The sequence below is a fragment of the Sturnus vulgaris genome, chromosome 3, assembly GCF_052056855.1.
Source record: "Sturnus vulgaris isolate bStuVul1 chromosome 3, bStuVul1.hap1, whole genome shotgun sequence".
NCBI classification, from domain to species: Eukaryota; Metazoa; Chordata; class Aves; order Passeriformes; family Sturnidae; genus Sturnus; species Sturnus vulgaris.
The window spans coordinates 114,782,581-114,798,878 of NC_142245.1; the positions used below are offsets into that span (position 1 = coordinate 114,782,581).

A 16,298-nucleotide genomic window follows, 5' to 3' on the forward strand; every position below is an offset into this window, starting at 1 on the left:
CCACTGACTGCAAACATGGGGCACCTGTGGGCTACTGGGGGACGGTGGGAATAGCCCGGTGTTTGAGGACATGGCAGTGTTGTGCACCCTGTGGGCTCTTGGAGGACAGTGGAGACACCCCACTCACTGCATGGGGCAACAGGGGTTCCGTGGCCTTCTGGGGAGCAGTAGGGACAGCCCCAGCGCTAGGGGTCCCGGGGTAAAGCGGGGAGTGGGCCGTTCTTTGGGACCCTCCAACACCTGCGCTCCAGAACTATTTATTGGGAGGACAACAAATACAAAGACAAGTGACAGGGGTTGTGGGGGCACTCGGCACCCTGAGAGGTGCGGGCAGGCCCTAGCCCTGGAGCGGTGTGTAAGGCACCTGGCTGGGCCGGGGGTACCAGACAACGTCCCGGCCTGGAGAGGGGAGCACCGCTCCAGCATCCCCCAACCATGGTCCCAGAGCCCCCCCGAGGGGCAGCCCACCAGTCTCCCCAGAGTGCCGCCTGTTATGGGGCACTCCCCAGCTGTCTGTGGATGCCCCACCAGGCTTTGTGTTCCACGGCATGGGGGTGACCACGACCTCCATGCTCGGGGCATCAGAAAGAGGTTTCCTGCACGGCGCAGATGGGGGCACCAGAATTGCGGATGTACCCGTGCCCTTCCTCCTCCTCCTGACGGTCGGGGCCAGGGTGGGGCAGGCCATTGGGCACCCCCTTGCTCTTCTCTGTAGCATCTGCATGGCCAGGGGCCTGTGGGGACAGAGCAGGGGGCAGGGAAGGCACAGAGGAGGCAGCAGGGGCACGGGGGAATACCCCCCTACGTCCCCCTCCCCCTGGGGTCCTGGGAGGCTGTCCCTCACCTGGGCAACGTCGGCTCCCCCGCAGCACAACCAGCGCCGGATTTTGGGGGGCAGGCAGCAGAGCAGCTGTGGCAGCACGGGGGAGATGGTGCGGGGGTCCAGTGCTGCTGCCGGTGTGGGGCCTGGGGGTATTGGGGCCGTGAGTAGGACAGGGGGATCACGGTGGCCCTCCCGCCACCCCACACTCACCAGTGAGCAGGCTGACCAGGACCCCCACCACGATGACAGTGGTGGAGTTGTGGGCACTGTACCACATGTAGGACAGGCTGTAGAAGCGCTGCAGCCCCGTGGGGCTGGGGGACACGGGGTCAGGAGCTGTGGGGGCAGCGCCTCCACACCCTGCACACCCAGTCCCTGAGCCCCCCGTCCCGCTCACCTTGGAGGTGCTGATGTGGTGGGCAGCAGGGTAGTAGCCAGGACGGTGCTGAGGTTGCCCACATGGGGGAGTGCTGTGCTGTTGGCTGTGCCCTTGGCCCCTGCTGTACCATGCACAAAGCTACCAATGCCTATCCAGAAGGCCATGACCAGTCCGGCCAGCAGCCCCACGACAGCTCCCTGTGACAAGGGACAAAGAAAGGCACTGGCTCCCATCCGGATTCAGGGTGCCCCACACGTCCCCACACACCCGCATGGGGCTGGGGGACACGGCGGGTCAGGGGACACTCACTGTGGGGTTGGCGCACGGGAAGAACATGCCGAGGCAGAAGAGCCCCAGGAGCGGACCCCCCACCATGCCGAAGATGCTGATGGCAGCCTGCGGGGACATGGCCTTCAGCACCAGCCCTGCGCTCCTGGGGGTGCCAGAGCCAGGGGTCCCTCACCCCATTTGGGGTCCGGAGCCAGGGGTCCCACAGCCCCGTGCCTACCTGCAGCACAGGTCCCAGCATGGAGGACACATACGCCATCCCCAGGCACAGCAGCCCATAACCGAGAGCTGGGGAGGGGAGTGGGGTGTCATGGCGGTGCTGGGGACCCCTCCACCGTGCCAGCCCCGCGGCTGCCCCTCCCCACTCACCCAGCAGCTTGGAGAGCAGCGTGGCCCGCGATTCCGACAGCCCAGGCAAGTGCGGCCGCACCAGGTCCTCCATGGTCACCGTGGCCAGCGAGTTGAAGGCTGAGGAGATGGTGCTGGGGAGGAGAGGGAGCAGGAGAGGGCTCGGCCAGGACACCTGAACCACCTGAACCATTGTCCCAGGGCCGTCAACTCACCTGAGGGCACCACTGAAGAGGCAGGCGACAAAGAGCCCGGGCAGCCCCGGCAGGTCCTGCAGCACGTCCATCACGAAGTACAGCACCAGCTGTGACAGGAGGTCAGTACGGGGCTTGGGGCAGCAGGGGACAGGGGAGGGGGCCTCAACCCACCTGGTCAGAGGAGGCAGGGCGCTGGCCAGGTGCCAGCGGGTGCTCCCGGTCATAGACGAACATGACGAGGCCGGTGAGGCAGCTGAGGCAGAGCACAATCTGCTGGCAGGGGAACACGGCGTAGCAGGAGCTGTGGGTGTGTCAGTGTGTGGGTGTCAGACACGGGCAGGGCCGGGGGGCCCATCCCAGCTGCAGGGACCCCCAGTCCCAGCCCCACTCACAGCTTGGCCTCCCGCTCGCTGCGGGCGCTGAGGTAGCGCTGCACCTGCGCCTGGTTCACCCCGTACAGCGACAGCATCATGAAGATCCCGCCCACGGCCAGCGACCAGAAGGTGTGACGCTCCAGGGGGTTGGGGTCCAGGCTGCGGGGAGGACCGGGGGGGTCATGGTGACAGGTCCTCACTGACACCCCATACCCCAGGGGAAAGAGGGTAACAGGGATGGACTACCACACCAGGGTCCCTCTCCCCCACCCCTGGCTGCCCTAAGTGTCCCCACAGCACGACAGGGGGTCCCAGGAGATCACTCACTCGATGCCGGAGATCTTGCCCTCCTGCTCAGCCACGCGCCAGACACGGGCCATGCCCCCCACCCGCCATGCGCCCACCACGATGACGGCAACCTGCCCCGCCAGCATCACCAGCGTCTGGAACACGTCTGTCCAGATGACGGCCTTCAGCCCACCCTGGGGACACACGATGCCCGTCACCACAGGAGCACAGTGCTCGCCCTGGCACGGCAGGGGCACGGGGCACCTGCAGAGCAGGGACTCACCAGCGTCGTGTAGAGCGTGCAGACCAGCCCGATGGTCAGCACCGCGCTCCAGAGGTCAAAGCCCGTCACTGGAAGTGGCAGAGGACGTTCATGGGGTGAGGGGCAGCAGCCTCCTGGCATGGCCCCCCACCTGTCCTCATCATACCTGCGTTGAGGGCCAGCGCCGGTGCGTAGAGCACCACTCCCATGTAAATGACCTGCGGGCAGGGGAGAGCAGTGCTGAGCCACGCCCAACCCCCTGAACCCTGTACCCCCACAGCCCCAGCCCCACGCACCATCTGGAAGATGAAGGCCACAGTACCGAGGACTCGCACTGTCTTGTTGAAGCGCAGCTCCAGGTACTGCAAGGAGAGAGGTCAGGGTACCTGACTGCAGGGTCCTGTGCGACCCCCCTGCACTCCCCGTGACCCCCCTGCTCACCTCATAGGTGCTGGTGATGTGCAGACGGTAGAAGACGGGGATGAAGATGTGCGCCGGGATGAGCAGCCCCAGGAAATAGGAGCAGCCTAGGAACCAGTACTCGGTGCCGAAGCGGAAGATCTCAGCTGGCACACCCAGGATGGCTACAGCTGACTGGAAGGAGGCCAGCAGGGATAGCGCGACGGGCAGGCAGCCCATGTCACGGTTGGCTAGCAGGAACTCCTGCACCGTGCGCTGCCGGTTGCCGGTCAGCGCGTAGAACAGCCCGATGGCCGAGGACAGCACCAGCAGCAGGGCGAAGATGGTGTAGTCGATGGCCGTGAATTCCATGGCGAATGTCCCTGTGCCACTGCCCCGCTGGTGCCACCGCTGCCCAGCTGCCCACGCCCTGCCGGCTTCATGGGCACACCTGACCCCGGCAGCACGTCCTGACCACCATCAGCCTGGCCCTGGCAGCTGCAGGAGAGACGTGTCAGTGCTGCAGGGACCTTCGCTCGCTCTGTCCCAGCCTCAAGGACCCAGAGCTGGGGAAAAAACGGCCAGACCCTCCTCCTCCTCCTCCTTCTTCTCCTCCCTCTGGGCCGGGCTTGGCCACGCCTGGGCAGCCCCACCTGCCCCGCTGAAGGAAACTGGAGAATCTTCAAAGGAACCAAGACAATGCCTGCAAAAATAGTCCCACAGTCCCACCCAGGCCCCCCGCAGCACCGGCACCATTAGTCCCGGCACAGCTGGCCAAACCCAACACAGCCGCCTCCGGTGCAGGACAGCCCCAATTCCACCTGAGCCAAACGCAACACGACCACCCTGGAGCTGAACAGCCTTGAGCCTGCAGTGCCAGTCCCACTCGAGCCAAACCTAACCTGGCCCACCCACCCCAGCATTGCACAACCCCACCAAACCCGGCAGCACCGGTCCCACCAGCACCAAAGTCAACCCAGCCCAACCACTCCAGCATCCCACAGCCCTGTCAGAACTGCCCCCAGTGCAAGAGCTTGGCCAAGCCCAGCATAACTGGCCCCAATGCCAGCCTGATGCTCTGGGGCCAGCACAGCACAGCCAGTGTTGGGGCAGTTGCTCCTGCACCAGAATTGGCCCCACCGACCCTCCTGGACCTGCGGAACACGTGGATGGGGCTGCGGAGGGCACGGAGCTCAGTCTGCACTGGAGAAGAGGGACAGGAGGAGCTCCACACCCTTGTCCCAGAATGCAGAAGCAGTGCACAGCACACCCACACACCACACACTCCACAGGCCAGGTTTGGACACAGGGTTGGAATAGACAGGGGGCAGCTGGCAGCCTCAGGTTCTGGACGTCAGCCAGAGCAGACACCAAGTGGAGCAGACACCTGAGCATCCACCAGCTCTGGCACACTGACCCCGCTCACAGGGATCTCCCCAGAGCCCCCTGTGCTCTGCCCCTGCCCTGGTTTCAGCCACCGTGGAACAGGAGGCGACAGCTGGGCTGTCCCTGCCTCCCTCCACATCCAGAGGACTGCGGCTGTGGGGACCTGGGAGCAGCAGGAGCCACAGGGCTGTGGATGCCCCCCCTTCCTGGCCTGGGAGGGGGCACAGGCTGTGGGGGTCCCTTTGTCCCAGCAGGGCAATGTTAGGGGCACAGAGAAGACAAGTCTGGACCGGGGGTGGCAGATAGGGAGTGGCACAGTGCCCACCATGATCCCATCATGATCCCTGGAGGAATGCTTGCCCGGGCAATGCTTGGTGGGATTAGGCTGAGCCCCTCCTGGCACCCCTGGCACAGCCTGCCTGGGCCTGCCTGCCACAGGGCCGGGGGCAGCTCAGCTGGCACGGGTTTCTGCAGCACCGGCAGTGCCAGCAGTGTCTGGGTGGGGAATGGGGTGAGAGGGCAGCGTCTCTGCTGGCCTGTCCCTGACCAGAACATGGCTCCGCGTGCAGCAGCTCACGGCCAGAGTCCAAGGTCACTCCCCACATTCCCCCATCCAGACTAAACATGGGAGGTTACACTGTGTCCCCAACGGGCACAACACAGCCCCAGCCTCCTGGATGGCCCTGGCCCAAGGCTCCCACACCCCACGGACCTCTCGGTGTCCCTGAGGCTCTGCTGCCTCCTGCCCTTGTGTCCCCACATCCCCATCGCCTGCTGATCCCGAGCCCTGCTGTCCCAGTCGCCCCACTGAGGCGCTGCTGCCCCCTCACTCAGATGGTCCCAGAATGTCCCCACAAAACTCAGCAGCCCCAGGCTCTGCTCTCCCAGCCCTAGGGTGCCCCGTGTCCCCACGTGGTGACCATGCTGTCCCTGCCGTCCTCAGCCTGCCTTTCCGCGTGTCTCTGCTCCTCATCCTCCATCGCACTCTCCTTGTCCCTCCGCGTCCCTAGGGACCCCGCTCACGGCGCCACTGCCCAGCGCTGTCCCCGGTGCCCTCATCCCGGGACTCTGAGGGACTCTACTCCCCTTCCCGGTGTCTCTGGTGCTCGCCGTGTCCCTAACATACGGCTCTGCTCCTCGTGTCCTCAGCCAAGGCTCTGCTCCCTATCCCCCGTGCCCCCATCCCGGGGCTCTGCTCCCCGTCCCCGGTGTCCCCGGTGCCCCCGGTGTCCCCGGTGTCCCCGGTGTCCCCGGTGCCCCCATCCCGGGAGCCGGCCCCCCGGCCCCCGCTGCCCGCAGTGTCCCCGCTGCCCGCAGTGCCCCCGGTGCCAGTGGCGGGTGTGACCTTGCCCCGCGGTCCCGGTGCGACACTCACCGGCAGCTTTCACCCCATGTGAGCCCGCAGCCGGGGCGCACCGGGATGACGCCGCGAGCAGGCGGGGCCGCTCCCGCTGCCGCTTCCGCACGGCCGCCGCTACCGGCATCACCGCCTGGGGCTCCTGGCCCGGTCCCCATCCCGATCCCGATCCCCCTCCCGGCCCCATCCCGGCCCCGCCGCCTCGGGCGGTCACCGCGCCCCGGTGCCCGCGCTGCGGGGGCCCCTCCGTGGCCTCGTTCGGGTCCAGAGAGCGCCCGGCCCGTGGAGCGGTGATCCCGGCGGCGCGGGGATGCTCGGGGCCGGCGGGGCCGTGCGCGGGGTCGCGCTGCTGCTGCTGCCGCTGCTGCTGCCCCGCGCCGCCCGCGGGGTCGCGGTGAGAAACGGGGGAACAGGGCCGGGCTCACGGAAACCAGGGGAGGGGGAAAACGGGGGGCTCCGGTGGGCAGAGGATGTCACGGAGCAGAGGTGCCGAGAGGTGAGGGAGGGCCCGGATCGGGGATTCCCGGATCGGGAGGTCCCGGGAGGGAACGGAGGGTCGGTGAGTCCCCGATCGGGGGTGTTCCGAGGTCGGGGGTGTCCCGAGGTCGGGGGTGCCTGGCTTGGACGTGCCCGGGCATCAGAGAAGTCGTGGGTTGCCCTGAGGCCGAGGAGGTTGTCCTTTTCCGGGGTTCGGGTCATGCCCGGGTTTCGGGGATACCCGGGGGTCGCGGGATGCATAGAGTCGGGGGATGCCCCTGTGCCAGCGCTGCCCATGACCCCTCGACCTCTCCAGGTGTGCGGGCTCTGCCCGGGGCCGCCGCGAAACGGCTCCATCGTGTCCCGGTTCTGTGAGTCCTGGGGCGGCAGAGCTGAGAGCGACGAGCGCTGCTGCCGGGAGCGGGGCCCCTCCCCAGGGCGGCTTCTGGGGTACGGAGGGCCCGGGGGAGCACGGGGATGCACTGGCTGGGGGCAAATCTGGGGTGCTGGGGGGCATCAAGGGCCATGTAATGGGGGTGCTCAGGGGATGGAGGGTGCTGGGATGGATTTTTGGGTTCACAGTGGTGTCAGGGAAATGGCAGGGCTGGGGAATACCTGGGTGATGGTGCAGGGGGACCAGGTACAGGCAGGGGCAGGATGGCTGCTGGGGGTCACCAGGGCATCAGGGGAAAGTGTATGGGACAGGCATGCTACTGTCTCCCCCAGCCACTGCCTCTTCCCAGGTTGGACCTGAGCAACTGCTCCCTGCACAGTGTCCCCCCAGGGCTGGCCGAGGCCACCACTGCCATCGTCCTGTGAGTTCCCCCGGGCCCCTTCAAGGAGCTGGGCCGGGCTGGGAGAGGGGGTTTGGGGCAGGTTTGGAGGGACATTCCCATGAGCCCGGGCCAGCACAGCCATACCCTGCTGGTCCCAGGGACAGCGGCCGCCCTCTGCCCTCATGGCTACCAGTAACAGTTCACAGGGTCTGAACAAATGGAAACCACCCCCATTTTTAAACGAGGAGCCCCAGTACCTACCTGTCCAGGCAGCCTCACCCCTGTGCCCAGGGGTACATGGGACAGATCCTTCTGGAGTTCTGTCATGGTGTGCATTGTCACAGGACAGCCCTCCGGTGAGGGCCTGTGCTGGCAGGTGAGAGATGAGCCACGTGGTCACATCTTGGCTTTTGCCACAGTCCCACACAGTGTCTTTGTCCCCAGATTGGAGAGACAGGAGTCAGGATGGTGACTCATCTGGACTGCCACATCTAGGGCACAGGGCTCAGTGTGCAAATGAGCCCAGCGAGCTGTGGTGGCCCTCAGGGCACCATGACACCTCAGCTCATCGGTGCTTTTGTTAATGACCAAGCAGTCCCTCAGCAGCTCTGCAGAGACCTTTGAGCCCTGGCTGTGGGACGGGCAGGGGAGGGTTGTGGGTGCACGGGAACCTCCCGAGGTTCAGTGAGGTGCCAGGGGTAACCCCGGTGCCTGCCAGGCCAGGGGTGCCGGATGGGACTGAAGGTCTTTGTGCTCGCAGGGACCTGAGTGAGAATCCCCTGACAAGTCTCCCCGATGGCTCCTTCCTGGGCTTCATCCACCTGCAGAGCCTGTGAGTGCTGGGGGGAGTCAGGGGCTGGGGGGTCACTGCGGTGCCAGTGCTGAGCTCTGCCCCCAGCGCGGTGCCGCTGCCATTGGAGTGTCCAGGCGGGAGTGACGCCTGGCAGAACGTGACAGTGGACAGGAGCAGCCGGCTGTGCCAGGGACAGAGGAACCCCTGCAACAGCTCTGCAGAGCTCGGTATGTGGGGGGGCTGTGACCCTGCCAGTGGGTGCATGGGGCTGCCATTGGGGTCTGGCCTTGGCCCCTGACCCCCTGCTCTGCTCTGCCAGCTTGGCCGTGTCCTGAAAACTCTGTGTGTGCCCCTGACGGCCCGGGCCTCATCCAGTGCCTCTGTGACAGTCCCTTCCATGGCTACAAGTGCCTGCGAGAGGTGAGTGCCCGTGGGACTGAACCTGTCTCTGGCTGTGCCCTGCCCAGATCAGCAGGGGCTGCAGAGAACAGTGATGCTCACTCCTGGTCCTGGGCAGGGCACGTTCCCGATGCTTCTCTTTGGAGGAATCCTGGGCACTACCACTGTGTCCCTGTCCCTGCTGCTGTGGGGAACGCAGCGGAGGAAGGCCAAGACCCCCTGAGCAGGGCAGGGGTCGTGCCTGGGCTGGAAGCTCTGGCCTGGGAGGCTCTCTGGATCAATAAAGCTGCAGGTCCTCACTGCGTGTCCATCTGGTTCCGTCCCGGGGGAAGGGTGGGTCTGCTCGGTGGAACCCACGGGAGGGGAGCCATGCAAAATCCCCCAAAATCCCGGCGCTGGCTGCGCGCTCGGGCCCAAGCGGGGGGGGAGTAGGAGGAACGGAAGCATCGGAACGTGCCCGGCCCCTGTCAGCTCTCGAGCTTTGGAAGACAGCTTCTGGCCGAAAACCAGTTCCGCTCACCCAGCGATTTCGTAGTAACACGCAGGAAAAACACTTCCTAACACTCTCTTCTGTCGTTAACCGAAAGAAATCAGGGGAGAGCGCGAACGCAGTCCCCCACTACCACAAATTATGCAGTCGAGTTTCCCGCATTTGGGGAAATCGCAGGGGTCAGCACACCCGGAGTGCAAGGGATGAGCCTCGCCCTGGGAAAACCACCTGCCTGATCATGGTGTCTCCCCTGCCAGGTAAGTATGACTTCAACACCACAACGCCCCCCTACCCTGCCCGCCGCACGCCTCCACAACACACGGCCACCCCGACCCCGCACCCCAAATCCCCGCGCCCAACCGCTCCCGAACCTGCGCCCCGGTCCGCACGGCCCGGCCCGGGCAGCGCCCGCGGACACGCGAGGGCAAAGGCGCGTTATTGTGTTTTTTTTTTTAATTTTACATTCCCGGCATGCCGCGCGGCGCTGTCTCATTTGCATCGACACGCCCCTGTTTCCTCTGTGCCCCGCCCTCCGCCGCTCTGGCCCCGCCGCTCCTCGCACTCGCCCGGCTCGGGCACCGCCGGGAGCCCCGAGCCCGCGGGCGCGGGTCTTCCCTCCGTCCGGGCCGGGTTCTGTTCCGAGTCAGTGGCCCATGGGTCAGTGCTCACCATCTCCCGCTGCGGGAATTGCCTCTACCCAGGGTCCTGCCCGGTCCTGACGCTGACCCTCCGGGTGCCTCTCCTGTCTGTCCGTTCCTCTTGGGATTCTCTTTGCCCTGAGACCAAAGATCACCCTAGTGTTCGGCGTTCACAGCAGAGCTGCTCACTCACAAGTATCTGTCTGCAGGTACTGGTAAACAACAAAAAACTGCACAGTTTAATTCAAATCTCGAGAAATAATTTCCCCTTTGAGCTGGATTTTCCCACTCGGAGGCAAAGACAAAGTGACGCTGCTCCCCCACAGGGGCACGAGAGCAGACGCCTTTCACAGCCAGCATCGCTCCGTGCACGCTGGGCTCTGGCACCGAGGCCAGAAGGGTGTCGGGATTTTGGACAACCCGATGGACTTCAGCAGGCTGGGCTTAGTGAAGTTCCCCTAACTCTTGCACCGGTTTATCCCGATGGTTTAGGCTTCTCCTCTGGGGGGGATTAGAGGAATAAATTCCAATTGGCAATAACCCAAATTCTAAAAAAGAGCCTGTTAACATTTCCAGTTCTCGTTGTGCCTCTCATTGTATTGAGGTTGGTCTTTTCTTACCGGTTGGACTCCCCGTTCCAGTTCAGCTTTCAGCAGATTCAGGTTTCTCTCTTGCCCCAGGATTCCCAAAGCCAAAGCAGTGGTACGAGTGCACCTAAAACTTCAGCAGGTATTTCCCTCACCCAGGTTTCCCTGCGTGCATGGGCAGAGCTGCACTGTCCGTGCACTTTCCAGAGGAATATGCAAACTGGACAGAGGGCTTTAGAAAAGTTAATTGTGCGTTTAACTTGCACGGCAAACGCTGCCTGAGCAATGGCAAAGGGCACTGGGGCACGTGGAGAAAGCCATGGGGTCATTTTGCGTTCCCAGTCCTGAATTCCATGAGTTGTAAAACGGTCTGAGGGATTTCCTGCCCCTGAGGGATTTCCCGCCCTGAGGGATTTCGTCCCGTTGCAGCAACAACAACAACAACTTTTTACTCCAAGGTCCCTTAGAGCCAGTAACTATGGAACAAGATAGTCCAGTATGCACTGGAAAATCCACGGTCCCATTCCCTGCCTTAACTGGAACCAAAGGATGGGCTGGGGAAGTGGGAGATGCTCCGGTCCCCTTCAGTCCGGCCCAATTTCTTCCTCTTCTGATTTTTCCTTCAGTCCATGCTCAGCCCGTCCTGCCTGAGACTCACCCCCTGCTACTTTTGGAGGGCCAATCCCAACTCAGGACCTTGTCCCTGAAATGCCCCTTGCCTTCTGCCTCTTGCTGCCCCAACAACAGATTTGCTCATTTCTTTTGGCTCTTCTCTTCTACTTCTCCCCATCGTTAGAGGCATCACATTGGAAATAACCCTCCTCTCTGCTCCTTGTCTTTTCTGGAGTTACTGTCCAAAAACTGGCACGGCCAACAAGCATCGTGTTAAACAGCACAGTGCTTCCTTCCCTTGCCGGCCTCGATCCATTTGGGATCCGGATTCCTTTGGGATCTGGGTCCATTTGGGATCTGGGTCCCTTTGGAAGGATCCGGAGGCGCCCGGGAGGGGCGGGGGACGCTCCGCCGCGCCGCCAGGGGGCGCTGCCCAGAGGGAGCGGTACGAGGCGGGGTTTGGGGAGGGGGCGGGGCCATGCAAATCACAGCGGGTGGGGGCATTGCCGTGCGCTCGGGGCGTGTCTATGCAAATGAGACAGCGCCGCGCGGCATGCCGGGAATGTAAAATTAAAAAAAAAAACACAATAACGCGCCGCTGCCCTCGCGTGTCCGCGGGCGCTGCCCGGGCCGGGCCGTGCGGACCGGGGCGCAGGTTCGGGAGCGGTTGGGCGCGGGGATTTGGGGTGCGGGGTCGGGGTGGCCGTGTGTTGTGGAGGCGTGCGGCGGGCAGGGTAGGGGGGCGTTGTGGTGTTGAAGTCATACTTACCTGGCAGGGGAGACACCATGATCAGGCAGGTGGTTTTCCCAGGGCGAGGCTCATCCCTTGCACTCCGGGTGTGCTGACCCCTGCGATTTCCCCAAATGCGGGAAACTCGACTGCATAATTTGTGGTAGTGGGGGACTGCGTTCGCGCTCTCCCCTGATTTCGCTTGGTTCAATAACAGATTTCAATAGTAATTGACAGTGTGGTGTGCGTTGCTCACGGGTTTTAAATCATTTTCCGGCCGCTCTTCGGCGGTCTCGGTTGATGCTCCCGGTCTCTGCCTGCCTGCTCTCGCCGTTGTCCCCGGTCCCTGCAGAAGCGGCAGAGAAGCGCAGCCCCGCGGGAGCGGCGAGGCTTCGCCTCCTCAGGCTCTAGGGGCCGAGCAGCGCTAGCGCTCCAAGCGGCCCCGGCCCGCCCCGCCCCGCGCTCGGGCTGCGGCGCACGGCGAGACTCGGGTTTGCGGTTGCGGCACGCTCCGCACACCGACCCCGGCCGGCGGGACGGCCGGGCAGACAGATTTCGTCCAACTCGCGTTTGGGCAACTGATACAGAGAAAACAAATAGAACTCAGCAGCACCTTTGGATGAACAGGTATTCTTTGTTACGGCATGCCGGGCGCATGAGGTATCGATAACTCCTGCTTTTCTTACGCGCCTTGGTTATGAGAGGAAAGAGGTGTGCTAACGTCTTTACAAGTAACTTGATGGGTGAAGGTATGGATGTTCTTTGAAATGGGTCTTAATGTCTCTGCTAACTTTGGGCAGCAGGTTCGTTGCAGAGCCCAGACACCTTGGCTCCTGAGATAGACAAGGGTCTGCACAAGGCTGCACTCCTGAACTTTGGGGTAAAACAGCAGGTTCCAGGGGGGATATGTAGTAGGAGGTTCCGGAAGGCTGTACCTTCCTAGTACCCCAGCCAATGGGGAAAGTAACAGGGCACTGTGCGACCGAGAGTTAGGATAAAAGGAGGCTGCGTCCTCCAAAACCGTGAGAGAGAAAACCCCGCGGGCGTGTGCCCCAGTGGACTCTCTGCCTTTATTTCCAAATAAAGTTGAAGAACTCCTTTGTCTCCTTTTTGGACATAACCCTCTGGCGTTTGCAGGTTTTCCTGACAAAGTTATTTCCCTTATCTAGCGTTACAGCGTGTTTATTTATTGAATTTCTAAGATATCGTTTACATTTTCTTAAAAATGCTTTTCATAACTTCGCCTACCCGTTTCGTTATTTCACGGTCTCAGCTGTTACCTTGTATCACAAACAGTTCATTACACGTTTTTCTAGTGCTCACTCCGAAGCTGTCTTGCCTTGGCTTCTGGGTCAACTTTTTCTTGGCATCTCCTCCTTCCTCATTAGCTCCCGTTCTCGCGGGGCGTGTCTATGCAAATGAGACAGCGCCGCGCGGCATGCCGGGAATGTAAAATTAAAAAATAATCACAATAACGCGCCTTTGCCCTCGCGTGTCCGCGGGCGCTGCCCGGGCCGGGCCGTGCGGACCGGGGCGCAGGTTCGGGAGCGGTTGGGCGCGGGGATTTGGGGTGCGGGGTCGGGGTGGCCGTGTGTTGTGGAGGCGTGCGGCGGGCAGGGTAGGGGGGCGTTGTGGTGTTGAAGTCATACTTACCTGGCAGGGGAGACACCATGATCAGGCAGGTGGTTTTCCCAGGGCGAGGCTCATCCCTTGCACTCCGGGTGTGCTGACCCCTGCGATTTCCCCAAATGCGGGAAACTCGACTGCATAATTTGTGGTAGTGGGGGACTGCGTTCGCGCTCTCCCCTGACTTCTCTTGGTTCAAGAATAGAGTTAGCGTTTCCCATGGGCTGTGGTACTTCCGCCTGTCCACCCCTCAGGGCAGTGCTCGGAGTGGATCGGCCGGGGACTCGACTCAACCGTTGGTCTTTCTGGGAGGTAGCAGTGAGGATAATCCGTGTCCCATCCCCGGTCGGTGGCTCAGGGACAGCCGGCGACCCTGAGGCCTCCCGGTGTGCCCTCCGCAAACAGGCGCTGCCGGTGCCCGGGTTATTTAGTCCCTGCTGGACTTGGAGAGAGCTTCCCAAGGGGGACTCCGGAGTGCCGTGCTTTGTTATTTCACGGTCTCTGCTGTTATATCGTATCACAAACAGTTCATTACACGCTTTTCTAGTGGTCACTCCGAAGCTGTCTTGCCTTGGCTTCTGGGTCAACTTTTTCTTGGCATCTCCTCTTTTTTCATTAGCTCCCCCACCTGTCCTCTTCAGATATGGATTTTGTACATTTGCAGCTCAAAGCGTCCTTTGTTGTATTGTCTCGTCTGTTACGGTTAAGCAAAACATTTGACGCAGCTTCATCTATTCAGCAAGCAAAGGGATGAATTTCCTTCTACATCAACTCTCATGGTTCGCAAGGACGAGTCCATTTCCCGCCGCTGAAGTGCGGGAGCACTCACGGACTCGGTATGGTGTGACATGGACAGCGATCACCGAGCATGACCGGCATCTCTGTGCCTTTTGCCTCGCGCAGACCCGCTCGGAACCGCTCTGTATCAGCTGTGGGCCCGCAGATACGGGGGGGGACAGGCCACGACCATCCCGGCTCCCGACACGGCACTCCGGAGTCCCCCTTGGGAAGCTCTCTCCAAGTCCAGCAGGGACTAAATAACCCGGGCACCGGCAGCGCCTGTTTGCGGAGGGCACACCGGGAGGCCTCAGGGTCGCCGGCTGTCCCTGAGCCACCGACCGGGGATGGGACACGGATTATCCTCACTGCTACCTCCCAGAAAGACCAACGGTTGAGTCGAGTCCCCGGCCGATCCACTCCGAGCACTGCCCTGAGGGGTGGACAGGCGGAAGTACCACAGCCCATGGGAAACGCTAACTCTATTCTTGAACCAAGAGAAGTCAGGGGAGAGCGCGAACGCAGTCCCCCACTACCACAAATTATGCAGTCGAGTTTCCCGCATTTGGGGAAATCGCAGGGGTCAGCACACCCGGAGTGCAAGGGATGAGCCTCGCCCTGGGAAAACCACCTGCCTGATCATGGTGTCTCCCCTGCCAGGTAAGTATGACTTCAACACCACAACGCCCCCCTACCCTGCCCGCCGCACGCCTCCACAACACACGGCCACCCCGACCCCGCACCCCAAATCCCCGCGCCCAACCGCTCCCGAACCTGCGCCCCGGTCCGCACGGCCCGGCCCGGGCAGCGCCCGCGGACACGCGAGGGCAAAGGCGCGTTATTGTGATTATTTTTTAATTTTACATTCCCGGCATGCCGCGCGGCGCTGTCTCATTTGCATAGACACGCCCCGCGAGAACGGGAGCTAATGAGGAAGGAGGAGATGCCAAGAAAAAGTTGACCCAGAAGCCAAGGCAAGACAGCTTCGGAGTGAGCACTAGAAAAACGTGTAATGAACTGTTTGTGATACAAGGTAACAGCTGAGACCGTGAAATAACGAAACGGGTAGGCGAAGTTATGAAAAGCATTTTTAAGAAAATGTAAACGATATCCTAGAAATTCAATAAATAAACACGCTGTAACGCTAGATAAGGGAAATAACTTTGTCAGGAAAACCTGCAAACGCCAGAGGGTTATGTCCAAAAAGGAGACAAAGGAGTTCTTCAACTTTATTTGGAAATAAAGGCAGAGAGTCCACTGGGGCACACGCCCGCGGGGTTTTCTCTCTCACGGTTTTGGAGGACGCAGCCTCCTTTTATCCTAACTCTCGGTCGCACAGTGCCCTGTTACTTTCCCCATTGGCTGGGGTACTAGGAAGGTACAGCCTTCCGGAACCTCCTACTACATATCCCCCCTGGAACCTGCTGTTTTACCCCAAAGTTCAGGAGTGCAGCCTTGTGCAGACCCTTGTCTATCTCAGGAGCCAAGGTGTCTGGGCTCTGCAACGAACCTGCTGCCCAAAGTTAGCAGAGACATTAAGACCCATTTCAAAGAACACCCATACCTTCACCCATCAAGTTACTTGTAAAGACGTTAGCACACCTCTTTCCTCTCATAACCAAGGCGCGTAAGAAAAGCAGGAGTTATCGATACCTCATGCGCCCGGCATGCCGTAACAAAGAATACCTGTTCATCCAAAGGTGCTGCTGAGTTCTATTTGTTTTCTCTGTATCAGTTGCCCAAACGCGAGTTGGACGAAATCTGTCTGCCCGGCCGTCCCGCCGGCCGGGGTCGGTGTGCGGAGCGTGCCGCAACCGCAAACCCGAGTCTCGCCGTGCGCCGCAGCCCGAGCGCGGGGCGGGGCGGGCCGGGGCCGCTTGGAGCGCTAGCGCTGCTCGGCCCCTAGAGCCTGAGGAGGCGAAGCCTCGCCGCTCCCGCGGGGCTGCGCTTCTCTGCCGCTTCTGCAGGGACCGGGGACAGCGGCGAGAGCAGGCAGGCAGAGACCGGGAGCATCAACCGAGACCGCCGAAGAGCGGTTGGAAAATGATTTAAAACCCGTGAGCAACGCACACCGCACTGTCAATTACTATTGAAATCTGTTATTGAACCAAGCGAAATCAGGGGAGAGCGCGAACGCAGTCCCCCACTACCACAAATTATGCAGTCGAGTTTCCCGCATTTGGGGAAATCGCAGGGGTCAGCACACCCGGAGTGCAAGGGATGAGCCTCGCCCTGGGAAAACCACCTGCCTGATCATGGTGTCTCCCCTGCCAGGTAAGTATGACTTCAACA

At 62.0% G+C, this 16,298-nt stretch overlaps 2 protein-coding genes and 5 non-coding genes across 8 annotated transcripts; 3 read left to right on the forward strand and 4 right to left on the reverse strand.

The window, feature by feature from the left end:
• Positions 1-241: 241 nt before the first annotated feature.
• On the reverse strand, positions 242-6,162 carry SLC5A6 (solute carrier family 5 member 6). Of its 2 annotated transcripts, XM_088162672.1 has the most exons (16): positions 6,120-6,162; positions 3,401-3,856; positions 3,256-3,321; positions 3,126-3,177; positions 2,981-3,048; positions 2,737-2,891; positions 2,428-2,568; positions 2,207-2,336; positions 2,054-2,142; positions 1,860-1,972; positions 1,711-1,778; positions 1,512-1,598; positions 1,221-1,399; positions 1,034-1,137; positions 845-966; positions 242-734 (listed from the first exon to the last, which is right to left on the reverse strand). In XM_088162672.1, exons 2-16 carry the CDS (start codon positions 3,728-3,730, stop codon positions 582-584), a joined length of 1,857 nt encoding a protein of 618 aa, XP_088018798.1. In that variant the 5' UTR covers positions 3,731-3,856; positions 6,120-6,162; the 3' UTR covers positions 242-581. The 2 variants fall into 2 exon arrangements, with proteins under 2 accessions (XP_088018798.1, XP_014743717.2); XM_014888231.2 differs by lacking the exon at positions 6,120-6,162 and having other exon boundaries at positions 3,401-3,920.
• A 40-nt stretch (positions 6,163-6,202) lies between these two features.
• On the forward strand, positions 6,203-8,845 carry ATRAID (all-trans retinoic acid induced differentiation factor). The gene is made up of 7 exons (XM_014888183.2): positions 6,203-6,495; positions 6,895-7,028; positions 7,322-7,393; positions 8,115-8,186; positions 8,253-8,374; positions 8,467-8,567; positions 8,665-8,845. Exons 1-7 carry the CDS (start codon positions 6,412-6,414, stop codon positions 8,767-8,769), a joined length of 690 nt encoding a protein of 229 aa, XP_014743669.2. The 5' UTR covers positions 6,203-6,411; the 3' UTR covers positions 8,770-8,845.
• Positions 8,846-9,137: 292 nt separating this feature from the next.
• Positions 9,138-9,301, reverse strand: LOC148224567 (U1 spliceosomal RNA). Its single transcript, XR_015802932.1, has one exon. It is a non-coding gene; the product is annotated as a U1 spliceosomal RNA (small nuclear RNA).
• Positions 9,302-11,634: 2,333 nt separating this feature from the next.
• LOC148224568 (U1 spliceosomal RNA) lies at positions 11,635-11,798 on the forward strand. Its single transcript, XR_015802933.1, has one exon. It is a non-coding gene; the product is annotated as a U1 spliceosomal RNA (small nuclear RNA).
• Positions 11,799-13,248: 1,450 nt separating this feature from the next.
• Positions 13,249-13,412, forward strand: LOC148224569 (U1 spliceosomal RNA). The gene has a single exon (XR_015802934.1). It is a non-coding gene; the product is annotated as a U1 spliceosomal RNA (small nuclear RNA).
• A 1,098-nt stretch (positions 13,413-14,510) lies between these two features.
• On the reverse strand, positions 14,511-14,674 carry LOC148224570 (U1 spliceosomal RNA). Its single transcript, XR_015802935.1, has one exon. It is a non-coding gene; the product is annotated as a U1 spliceosomal RNA (small nuclear RNA).
• Positions 14,675-16,124: 1,450 nt separating this feature from the next.
• LOC148224571 (U1 spliceosomal RNA) lies at positions 16,125-16,288 on the reverse strand. Its single transcript, XR_015802936.1, has one exon. It is a non-coding gene; the product is annotated as a U1 spliceosomal RNA (small nuclear RNA).
• Positions 16,289-16,298: the final 10 nt, after the last annotated feature.